Source organism: Pseudophryne corroboree, chromosome 9 (genome assembly GCF_028390025.1).
Source record: "Pseudophryne corroboree isolate aPseCor3 chromosome 9, aPseCor3.hap2, whole genome shotgun sequence".
Lineage (NCBI taxonomy): Eukaryota > Metazoa > Chordata > Amphibia > Anura > Myobatrachidae > Pseudophryne > Pseudophryne corroboree.
Window position 1 is genome coordinate 450,135,591 of NC_086452.1, and position 12,562 is coordinate 450,148,152.

The 12,562-nt window shown below is 47.8% G+C and overlaps 1 protein-coding gene across 1 annotated transcript in view; it reads left to right on the plus strand.

Moving 5' to 3' along the window:
* The first annotated feature begins 6,859 nt into the window (after positions 1 to 6,859).
* UROC1 (urocanate hydratase 1) overlaps positions 6,860 to 12,562 on the plus strand; it is a 30,018-nt gene continuing 24,315 nt past the window's right edge. The window contains exon 1 of the mRNA XM_063941188.1: positions 6,860 to 7,108. Within this exon, the coding sequence (XP_063797258.1) occupies positions 6,980 to 7,108 (129 nt within the window). The 5' untranslated portion in view covers positions 6,860 to 6,979. The remainder of the gene's footprint in view (positions 7,109 to 12,562) is intronic.

A 12,562-nucleotide genomic window follows, 5' to 3' on the forward strand; every position in this document is an offset into this window, starting at 1 on the left:
AATGCCCAACACGTGGGTATAGGCTCCGCCCACTCATATTGGAATGTGACGGAGCAGCGCCATCTGCTGGACAGAAACGTATACTGCAGGCACCTGCTAAGGTATTTTGGGTTATGAATGTACAGTATATGATTATAATGAGGAGGATTATTATTATTATTATTATTATTATTATTATTGTGATAGTGATAATATTAATAATAATATTTTATATTTACTATGTGATTTATATGCTTATATTATTTATTAGATAATTTTAATTATATCATTTATTATATATTGTGATTGATAAACAATTTTCAATATTATTATTATTATTATTATTATTATTACATGTATTTAATTTCCCCTTTTTTTTGTTTACATTGATCTCCATGTCTGTGATGTTTCACCTAGTTAAATATTGCTACAGATATAAATAATTAGGGGTCTATTTATTAACATTATTTTTACTAAAATAATGTGGAAAAGGGGGGTTTTCTGTTTTCACACCCTTTTCACTTATTTTAGTATCACCTGAATGTATTAAAGGGCATTTGGAGCAGTTTTCATGAAAAACTGGCCCAAACCCTTTTTTCACTTTTTTTCAGTAACCCACATCGCATTCCCCATACTTATAATGGGAAATGTGACGTGGCCAAATTTACTAAAAAAAAAAATGTGAAAAAATACTGCAGTGCGCCCTGTGATAATCTCGCCAGCTCACAGGGCAGCACTGCGATAATGTGCCATTTGCCCAGCTGTCTCTGCCCCTGGCTGAGAAAGCTGAGCGTGGACCCGGCAGAGTGATCAGCTATGTGTGTCCGATGGAGACACAAGCTGATCACAGTTTAAAAAGTAAACAAAACAAAAACATACTCACCTGTCCAGGGAGCCGGTGTCCGCTGCCTCGGTGAGCGCTGCCGGGTGCCGGGTCCCCCATGTGCTGCAATGTGACCCCGGTGCAGTAAAGTGACGCTGCAAAGCGGCAGCACACTTTACAGCACCGGGGGTCACCGCAGCGCACAGGATCCGGCGCCGGACAGCCCAGCAGGACCAGCGCGGACCGGCTCCCTGGACTGGTGAGTATATTGATCTTCTTGAGGGGGGGTGTCCGAAGCGCATGTGGGGGTAGTTGCAATGGGGGTCGACCGGGTGGCATTGGTAGCGGCGATGTCGGTGGGGGGCGGCACATGCGCAGCAGGACATAATACCCCGATAATGCTGCGGAGAATCATCGCAGGGACAGAGCTTCGGGCGATTTTATCACCTGTCATCCACATCCTGTATGCGGATGGTGATAAATAGGCTCCTTAATCTCTAATACAGTAAATACTTTATTCATGTATATAGTATGTTATTGGGATCTTGTTGCAGCAAATCTGTGTAATAAATGGAGGCATTGGGGTTTTTTTCAGTAAGGATTGCAGATTCTGTTGTGTAGCAGAATCTGCAATCCTTTCGCATACTGGGGGCTGCCCATCGCAGGCCACGGCCGCCCACCATGCTAATGGCCTGCCCAGTGGCAATTTAATTGCAGTCGTAGCAACTGTGGATGACCCCCTGTAGCCGCAGCTAAACTGCGCATGCGTGTGGGCCGCCGCCATATTCCTAATCGGAGCGTCTGTGCGTGTCGTCACGGAGCCACTCCAAAAAATGCTGCTGACCCACCCCGTTTTGCAAGCACCGCCCCCACCACGCTCTGTCGCCGCCACCCGCCCACGCCTCTGTCTGTCAACCAGGCAGAGGCATTCGCAATCGCAGCCAATGTTATCAGATCGCATTGGCTGCTAGCATACGTCTAGGACGGGACCTGCGTATGCGCACTGCCACCGCTGGAGTTATTGCGGTCCCATCGATTAGATATGCGACCTGAATAGCCCCCATAGTGAGGAATACCTGCTCCCTGAGCAATCAAATGGAGTGCTATGGCTATAGTTACCAACTCTCTATATGTTGGGCTGATAAGTGTCTCCAGCCTGGGAATAAATGCACATGCCCCGGTAAGTGGCCAGACACTGGGAATAAATGCACATGCCCCAGTAAGTGGCCAGACAGCATTACATCGCAGGCGCTGTGTTGTAACATCGCATACAGTGCAGTTCGGCATCATGTTCTGGGCAGCACCTAATCTATAAGTGTTTTTTTATATGTACACAGCCTAGTGGGGGGGGGGGGGGGGACGACTTACCTCTGCTGCAGATCCAGCCATCTTTGGTGGTCACCAAGGGCCTGATACAGAGGTGCGCGCGGCAGTTGCATGGGCAGATGCAGATTCATATGTAGCGACCTTGCACAAATATGCGAATGACTCAGATGCCGTCTTGTGCATATAGACATCCGCTGCTGACGTCACACACCCGCCACTTGCAGACAAAAGAGGACACATCTGGAACATTGTGTGCACATCTGTGGCGCCACTGAACCTCTGATCCACCCTGTGCTATCTCAGAATGCAGGGGCACACCCAGAACTTTGTGGGCCCCGTTGCAACATTTTGAAGGGGCCCCCATCCCAATGTTTCTAGAGAGACACTTCTCTACCGCAGTTGTTCCTTGTATGCTCTATAATAGTGCACAATTTCGTTTTTTTAACCATAGTAGAGCCGTATTTAATGTTATGCCCCATAATAGTGCCCTAGTTTCTTTTATGAATCGCAGTAGTTCTTAAGTTCACCCTAAGTCACATTTCAGAGCCGCCGGTACACATTATGCCACACAGTACCCCCAATTCACATTATGCCACACAGTACCCCCAATTCACATTATGCCACACAGTACCCCCAATTCACATTATGCCACACAGTACCCCCAATTCACATTATGCCACACAGTACCCCCAATTCACATTATGCCACACAGTACCCCCAATTCACATTATGATATATAGTGCCCCCTGTTCATATTGTGCCTCATTACAGTGCCCCGGAACATATTATATAACATTATAATGTCCTCCATTTCATTTTATACCACACTACAATGAGCAGGTCCAGGGGCATACCTAGATATATTGCAGGCCCCAAGGAAAAAGTTTGAAAGGACCCCTACGTACCACCCAATGGCGAAAAATGTATATAACACATGTAACTGTGACAGGGAAGGTGGCCCCTCTCAGCTCTGGGCCCCATAGCAGCTGCACTGCCTGCACCTATGGTAGCTACACCCTGTATATAACACATGTAACTGTGACAGGGAAGGTGGCCCCTCTCAGCTCTGGGCCCCATAGCAGCTGCACTCCCTGCACCTGTGGTAGCTACACCCTGTATATAACACATGTAACTGTGACAGGGAAGGTGACCCCTCTCAGCTCTGGGCCCCATAGCAGCTGCACTCCCTGCACCAATGGTAGCTACTAGCTACACCCTGTATATAACACATGTAACTGTGACAGGGAATGTGGCCCCTCTCAGCTCTGGGCTCCATAGCAGCTGCACTCCCTGCACCTATGGTAGCTACACCCTGTATATAACACATGTAACTGTGACAGGGAAGGTGGCCCCTATCAGCTCTGGGCCCCATAGCAGCTGCACTGCCTGCACCTATGGTAGCTATGCCCTTGTCAGAATGAGCGTCTCTCCTAAGGCACCTACACTGCCCACTACCCTACCCATTAATGGGATCAAATTTAAAAAAAACGAAATATGCCCCTCCTGCAGCCCTGCTCCATCTCTCTGCATGCTTCCATACAGTGAATGGCTGTCAGCACTCTGATTGGTGGATAACTCCAGCCATCCACCAATCAGCATGCTGACAGCCATTCACTGTCTGGCTGCAGGCCGGGAGGTATGTAGAGAATGTTGCCTGGCCGCTCTGATTGTGTGACCACCACCCACCATTGCTCGTAGGCCTCTAGGATTGTGGGGCCCTGGGCAGCTCCCCAGTGTGCCTATAGGTTAAGATTGCCCTGCACATAGCTACGAGTGATGCTTGGTCATACACAAATCAGCCCCTCCTCCATTTGCCACAGAAGGGGCATAACTGGGACGTAATGGGGCATCTGCACGGGAAAAGTGTAGTGATGGGGTGTTAATGGGATAGCAGACTATGCAGAGTTCTGTGTATATGTACTTCCCTCTATCTGGTACTTTTTGCACCAAAAAATGCTGGTGCAACAGCGCACGGATAATAATGCTGGCTGTATAACTAAGCCGGGTATGGATTACAGGGTCGACCCTAATTAGGGCGACGATCATTAGGTCGACCACTATTGGTTGACATGGCATGATGAATAGGTCAACATGGTGAAAGTCAACACTGGAAAAGGTCGACAGGGACAAAAAGGCATTGAAAAAGGTCAACATGTCAAATAGTCGACACAAAAAAGGTTGACACACTATTTTTATTGTATATTTTACATTTTCTTGGTATCGTTTTCACTTTCACAGCACTTGGAACCCCAATTAGTGTACCGCATCCCCTCACATGGCGAGTGGCCCTACCGCTGCGCTCGGCACAGGTTACTATTCCCAGTCGTAGTCCACGTGGATGGTAAAGTATGAAAGCGTAAAAAAAATCCACAAAAAGCGTGTCGCCCATACGTGTGTCGACATTTTGTACCTGTTGACCTTTTACATGTCGACCCAATGACCGTGTTGATCTTTTGTCCATGTTGACCTAATACATGTCAACCATTAGTGGGCGACCTATTGACTGTGGACCTAATTAAGGCTGACGTGTCATCCGTATACCAACTTAGCTTATGGCGTATCTATAGTGGGTGCAGGTTGTGTGGTATACATAGGCCAAAGGGTCCAGGGGAGCTCCCTGCTCCCATGAGAGATCCACCATCTGCTGTTTCAGAGCCTTGTGGCGCCCCCAACCCCTAAAGGTCCTCCCAGCAGCGCCATCTTTCCAGCTGTGTATTCGGAAAGATGGCGCCTCCACAGCAGACAGCAATGACTCTGGCCTGTGCCACCTTTAAGTGGAAAGATGGAGACCTTGCTAAAAGGACCTTTATGGGGTGGACCGTCGTACGGACTCTATCAGGCGCCGTTGGGATTACCTATCCAGGTATTGAGGGGTGTCAACTGCTGCCTGCGAGACCCCTCAGCTGTTAAAATGCCTCTGGCATATGGGTATACCGATAGGATATAATACTACATCAGTCTGATCCATTGCATCCGGGAGATGTTTTTCTGTTACCAAACGCAGCGTTTAATTTTTAATTGAAGAAACCTGAGCTCACTCTAGTAATTGTTGTAACAAGTGAGATTTATATAAATCCATTCACTGATCACAGGTCATTTCAGTAAATGTGAGAACAGACAGATACAACCCGAATAGGTGACATCGGTAGCTCCTATTAGTGTTACCCAGCAGTAATGTTTGGCCTTAGGACAGTAAGTTCAAAAATAAGCTCAATTCTGAGCCAAAGTATTAACTTTGTACTGTGAGGCAGTGATGGCAGATTGGCCTTTAAAGCAAGGTTTCCCAAACTCACTCCTCACAGCACCCTAACAGACCAGCTTTTAAGGATTTCCATGTTTGAGCCCATATGGGCCCTCATTCCGAGTTGTTCGCTCGCTAGCCGCTTTTCGCAGCAGTGCACACGCTAAGCCGCCGCCCTCTGGGAGTGAATCTTAGCTTAGCAGAATTGCGAACGAAAGATTCGCAAAATTGCGAATAGAAATTTCTTAGCAGTTTCTGATAGCTCGGGACTTACTCTGCCACTGCGATCAGCTCAGTCAGTTTCGTTCCTGGTTTGACGTCACAAACACACCCAGCGTTCGCCCAGACACTCCTCCGTTTCTCCAGACACTCCCGCGTTTTTCCCAGAAACGGCAGCGTTTTTCACACACACCCATAAAATGGCCCGTTTCCGCCCAGAAACACCCACTTCCTGTCAATCACACTCCGATCACCAGAACGAAGAAAAAACCTTGTAATGCCGTGAGTAAAATACCAAACTTCTTAGCAAATTTACTTGACGCAGCCGCAGTGCGAACATTGCGCATGCGCAGTTAGCGGAAAATCGCACCGATGCGAAGGAAAATAACGAGCGAACAACTAGGAATGAGGGCCATGGTTCAATCATATTGACTGAGTCACTAATTAAGCCACCGGTATTCAAGCATGGATATCCTGAAAACCTGGGCTGTTAAAATGCCTTGAGGACAGAGTTTGGGACACATAGCTATAATTAGGGTTATCTTATTTATAAACCTTGTCAATTTGAATCATACTTACCGACAATTTGGCTGCCCCCTCCGGGAGGAGGCAGCCAGGTCGGAGCAGCGGGGGTGTGGAGATGCGTCTTGATGACGCTTAGGGGCGGGGTTGGGGGTGTGGCTGCACAATCACGTCATCGTGGCCCCACCCCCTGTCTAGCAATGCCGTTAATATTTACATTGCAAGGCAGGGGGCGGGGCCAGGATGACGCGAATCCCGTCATCTGACTCCCGGACCGCGCACTTTGAACTGCGCCGCCGGGGGTGATGCAGGTGATGCGGGTGGGTTGCAGGTGGTGGGCACTCGTCCGGGAGACTTGCCTTTTCTTCCGTGGGGCCGGGAGCACCACCCGATTTTCGGGAGCCTCCCGGCCATTCCGGGAGAGTAGGCAAGTATGATTTGAATATATATCTAATATAAATTCAAAATTAAGCTTAAATATCCCCTGGTGGCATGCATGTGTTGGTGCATGCCATGTTTGCAGATTTATGTGGTTCATTCAGCAATCTCACATATGTGATCCATGCAACATTTGGATTAACTCAGAAGAATGTCTTTAGCTGTGTATCTATGCAGCCAATTCAGCACATCCACACGCGTGTCCTGCATTACATGTCCCTTCGGAGACTCACATTACCCTGCCCAGTGTGTTATTGTATGAGATTACACAGTACGTCCCCTCTGTCTGCATTTAGGAATGGGTCAGGTAACACATTAATTTGGGTAAATGTGCTGGCCAATGGGGTCGCAGGATAACAGTGGGCGGGTCTCCTCTACCTGGTAGTCAGCCGGTGTGTCCTGTGAGTTTAGCTGATTGGTATCCACACCTCATGATGATCAGCCTGCAGGAGCTCTGTGCTGGGCTTCCATTGCACCCTCTACCCCAGAGCAAGGAGAGGGACGAAGGGGTCCCCCATGCACCTATCCGGGTACCCCAACTCTCTCCGCAGGAGGAGAAGGTAAGTGTTCATAGGACTGGCAATAATGCAGCAAAAATGCATGGAGCCATTATGTTATTCACCCTTATGCTTGGATTAGTGTGCTGGAATTGGGGGAATTGCTGTAGCCTATAGGCTACACACTGCAAATGTAGTCAGCAGAAACGGCCACTGTGCGGTTAGCGGGACCATGCATGCACAGGAGCAGCGGAAGCTCACTGATAACATAGCGGGAATGGCTCCTTACGGGCGCTCCTGTCCCTGCGGTCCCACGATTTTGGCAGCTAATATCGTGCCCAGATCTCATTGAATATGCGATTAATGATAATGGGCCCCTTAGAGTTGGGAGGGGTGGGTCCTAGTTGAGCTGTAAATTGCAGCATGTGTGGGCTACATGTAAAAGCACCCAGTATTTACCCTGCATGAAAAACATAATAAATGTATTCACTCCACTTACGTTGTAGCTAATTTGTTGCAATAAACTCTACTTTTTCTGTAACACTGTCATTTTGTGGAACTAGCAGTCCCATCCTCCTGAATTACACAGGAACTGGGACTAGTAGTTCCACAGAACCTGTTGTGCCAATGGTTGCTCAGGCCTGCTCTATAGGTTATCCAGGTGCATGTCTGAACACAATCATTAAATGCTTTGTATGAGATTCTCTTAGGCTTGTTAGTAGAAGTGATTAGTCAGAATTTGTTCTCTCTGTCCCAGGTGTTATGTGACCGTTGCAGCATACCTCCCAACACGACCCCTCTCCACAGGGCCGGTGCAAGGTCTCTATGCACCCTAGGCAAAGCTTCAACCCGGTGCCCCCTAACCTGCAACATCCCTGCAGGAGGTGCATCAGGGCTATGAGAAGCAGCCGTGGGGGTGCCCCTCGGGAGCCATAGTTACATCCGCATCCTACGTGCCTTCACATGACTTGATGTTACTCATGTTGGCACAGAGGAAGCACCGAGACACTGGGGATAATTCTGAGTTGATCGCAGCATCAAGTTTGTTAGCAATTGGGCAAAACCATGTGCACTGCAGGGGGGGCAGATATAACATTTGCAGAAAGAGTTAGATTTGGGTGGGTTATTTTGTTTCTGTGCAGGGTAAATACTGGCTGCTTTATTTTTACACTGCAAATTAGATTTCAGTTTGAACACACCCCACCCAAATCTTACTCTCTCTGCACATGTTATATCTGCCCCCCCTGCAGTGCACATGGGGGGGGGGGTCATTCCGAGTTGTTCGCTCGTTATATTTTTCTCGCAACGGAGCGATTAGTCGCTAATGTGCATGCGCAATGTCCGCAGTGCGACTGCGCCAAGTAAATTTGCTATGCCGTTAGGTATTTTACTCACGGCATTACGAGGTTTTTTCTTCGTTCTGGTGATCGTAATGTGATTGACAGGAAGTGGGTGTTTCTGGGCGGAAACTGGCCGTTTTATGGGTGTGTGCGAAAAAACGCTACCGTTTCTGGGAAAAACGCGGGAGTGGCTGGAGAAACGGAGGAGTGTCTGGGCGAACGCTGGGTGTGTTTGTGACGTCAAACCAGGAACGAAACTGACTGAACTGATCGCAGTTGCCGAGTAAGTGTGGAGCTACTCAGAAACTGCTAAGAAGTGTCTATTCGCAATTTTGCTAATCTTTCATTCGCAATTTTGCTAAGCTAAGATTCACTCCCAGTAGGCGGCGGCTTAGCGTGGGCAAAGCTGCTAAAAGCAGCTTGCGAGCGAACAACTCGGAATGAGGGCCATGGTTTTGCCCAATTGCTAACAAACTTGCTGCTGCGATCAATTCAGAATTAGGCCCACTATGTGGTACAGCCTGATTAGACCCGCAGCAGCAGCCAGCGCAGTGGAAAAAGGAGGAGGCCACATACAGAGACACCCTTCAGTTTTTTGCTAGATGAATTCAGTGGCGCCCTCCAGGAGCTGGCGCCCCTAGGCAGCTGCCTAATGGTAGAGCCGGCCCTGCCTCTCCAGGAGGGACACAACGCTCTGCTCCTGGACTTCCCTCTTAATTGATGATTGCCGGCACCTGTGCTGAACAGGTTAATGGATAAGAAAGATGTTTCACCACAGGTGCCGCCAGGGGCGGATTGGGAACAAAAAGCGGCCCTGGAAAAATTTGTATTAGTGGCCCCACATGGGCAGCACCAGAGGTGTAAGGTCTAGCCATGGGCCATGGCAGCAGCACCCTCCCCCCAAGACTTTCCAGATAGTGGGCATGTCCAGCATCAAGGGGGAAGTTAAAAAGAAATAAAATTAAATATTATGAGCACATTATATGATACACCTTCAGAATTTAGGAAACTATATCATTCTTTAGAAATATATATTTTCTTGCTTATTACACCAACCGTATCCCAATCACTATTCACTCAATCTTATATGTCAGCCAAGCAGGCATACAGAGCATACATTAGATCATCTGCAATCACAGGATAAGTGGCAAAGTAATTTTCATATATGCAAATTATTTTGCGTCTTATTCATTATGTCTATAAAAAGGATCACATGTCCTCAAACAAAACAGGCCCCACGGGTGCGTCGGCCCACCGGGAATCTTCCCCCGTGAACCTTATGGCCAATCCGCCTCTGGGTGCCGCCAATCATACATTAAGAGAAAAGTCCAGGTAGAGAGCATTCTGTCCCTCCTGGAGAGGGTCATGTTGGGAGGTATGTTGCAGTTCCCTCAAAACATGCAGGCGTGATGGCCAGTAATGCCAGTGCATGCGCACCTCTGCCGCTCGGACAAGGGGTGGACATTTTACAGAAAGTACTAGATAAATATGGTACAAGCGGATTTGTTGCTATGGGCACCTTTTTTTTAGTAGGCTTGTTACAGGTCTATGCACTAATGGCGCCTACAGACTGGGCGACCCGCCGCCGAGCTGGCCGACCACCGATATGGCAGACGGGCGACCCGGTGACTGGGGGAGTGAAGTTTGTTCACTCCCCCTGTCACCCGGCTCCATAGCAGTGCATGTAAATCCCTCTCTCTCCAAGGTTCAGTACATTAGACCCCTTGATCTCTCTCCGAGCGTTAATAAATCTGCCCTATAACTTTTTTAAATGGTTGACCAAAAAACACACAAAGCAGGTAAAAGGCAATTTCTTGTTGAGAGGCAGATCCTAGTCTAATATATGAAAATGTGTCCTTCTGTGTTGTATTTCTATACAAATCCACAGTTTACAAGCGAAGATCGTGAAATGTTACATACAAGCGTATTAAAACACGGCGGAGGCAACTAAAACAATTTGAAATCCCTAGCACCCCTAGGGGGGCAGACAGCAGCACAGAGTATATCAGGAGACAGCATAACTCCGGAATTGCACAAGCAATGTACTCAAAATTGGTACACATATGCCTTACAATCTGCCAACAAACGGGGGGGGGGGGAGACACCCCTAGCAAATTCTGGGGTTAGGCAGCAGCACTGAGTATTTCAGCAGACCGCATAACTCTGGAATGCCTTCAGCAATTTACACCAAACTTTGTACACCTCTCGCCTACAATCTGGGAACAATCTCTGTGGGGTTTAGACACCCCTAGCAACCCTAGGGGTGGAACATCTTCCTGGCCTCTTTCTGCTTTAAAAAATAAATAAATAAAGGTACACCCTCATAGGTACTTTGTAAAAGTAAGCACTTACAGTATGTAGGCTGGGTTCATTCGTTGTTTACATGTATTCTGCTATTCCTCGCATGTACACTGGGGGGCGCTGTTAGAATTTGTGTGATATTTTATATTGGCTAGCAGCCTCTAATGGCCGCTTGCACCTGTTAACAGATTCTAATATGGCCCTCTGTACGGAATATCAGCTGGCCATACATCTTTTTAAATGAGGGGGTAATACATACTTTTGGTGAACTTACCTGTTGGCTACACAGCGCAGGCTGCCATTCCCTGGCCATGCCAATAGTATATCCATTTGCTGGGAACTGTTGGCGTACCTGTGAACAGATAGTCTGCTTGAAACTTTACTTCTATAACTGGTTTGAGAACATTTCTGACTGTGAGGTTATTACAATTTGGTTACATCCCCGAATCATCCAAACCGTGGTCACTTTGGCAGAAGTCGTGTCCTGTAAACTAAACCAAGTTTTGTCACCCAAAATCGGGACCTGCAACACTTCATGCTTTTCCACCGTGAATAAAATACAGCAATAGCTGTGGAAAGTGTTTCACTCAGCTGTTCAAACAGCCCGACGGACGGCGGCGGCCAGAGATGATGCAGGAGCGCGCATTAGCGCTCACCGCCCAGTCATACACAGTAGCCGAGTTTGAGCTCAAAGTAGCTCAAAACATCAAAAGTGAGTTACTTTGAGCTCAAAGTCAGCTAGTGTGAATGAGCCTTTAAATATGTTAAGTTTCGTAGCAGATCTTGCCACGGGCAAGCAGGACTTTTGCCCGGGGCGCCGCCTTCCGGAGGGCGCCGCACCATGGCAAGATCCGCTGCTGCTGTGGTGCCCCCCGCTGCCGCGGCCCGCTGTCCGTTGTGAAGGGAAACTAGACGCTACGCGTCTAGTTTCCCTTCGTGGGCTGCCCGCTGTGAAGGGAAACTAGACGCTACGCGTCTAATTTCCCTTCCTGGAGAGGACCTTCACTGTAATGATGTGCGCACCGCTTAGCGTCTAGTTTACCTTCGTGGAGAGGACCTTTGCTGTGCGGTGCGCGATGACGTCATCGCGCACTGCACATCCTACAACAGTACAGGGGGCGTAACTGACCATGCCCCCTGTATGAAGCCACACCCCCTAATGCCGCCCGGGCCGCCAGAAGCCCCGGAACCGGCCCTGGTTAAGTTCCCATAACAGTAATGACAAAAACCTGACACATCTGTGTGAGCTGAATGTCACTCATTCCTTCGGTCCCATATATGGTAAAGCAGATTTTAAATTCTGGAAAACTAAAGAACGAGTTTTAAAAAAAAAAAAAACCTTAAACACATGACGGCCCACTATATAGGACAGGACACGTCTTCTGGTATTTCACTTGGATCTTGCAATGATGCCTGAAAGGAATTAATTAGTGTCTCCGCTGATCTTATTGCAGGGCCATTTGCAAACCTTCTGTAAAGGGGACAATTCAGCTCTTTAACCATCTGTTTCCCCTTTACTGTTGCTGGACCACGTGTCTCGGGTCACTAGATGGTCATTCCCAGACAAGTCTGCTCAATAAACTTTAAAACCTGTAATCACTTGGTGCAAAGACTGCAGCTATAGATAGTTACAGTATTCTGCTTATACTGTAGTACTCTGAGTTTTAATTTATTTTTATTTTTTTCCGTTTAGTTTATTCCACTGAGAAGTTCTTTGGAATGGACTAACCAGTCTCTTTAATTGTAGAACAGTAGTGTCCCCATGTGTGGGGGCAGACGGAGTGTTACAAGGTTATCCATTGGGTTAATCATTCTCCTTAGTAAATACAGTATGTAGCAAGAAAAGATTTCTTGTTTGTTAGTCCTATTTTTGTTT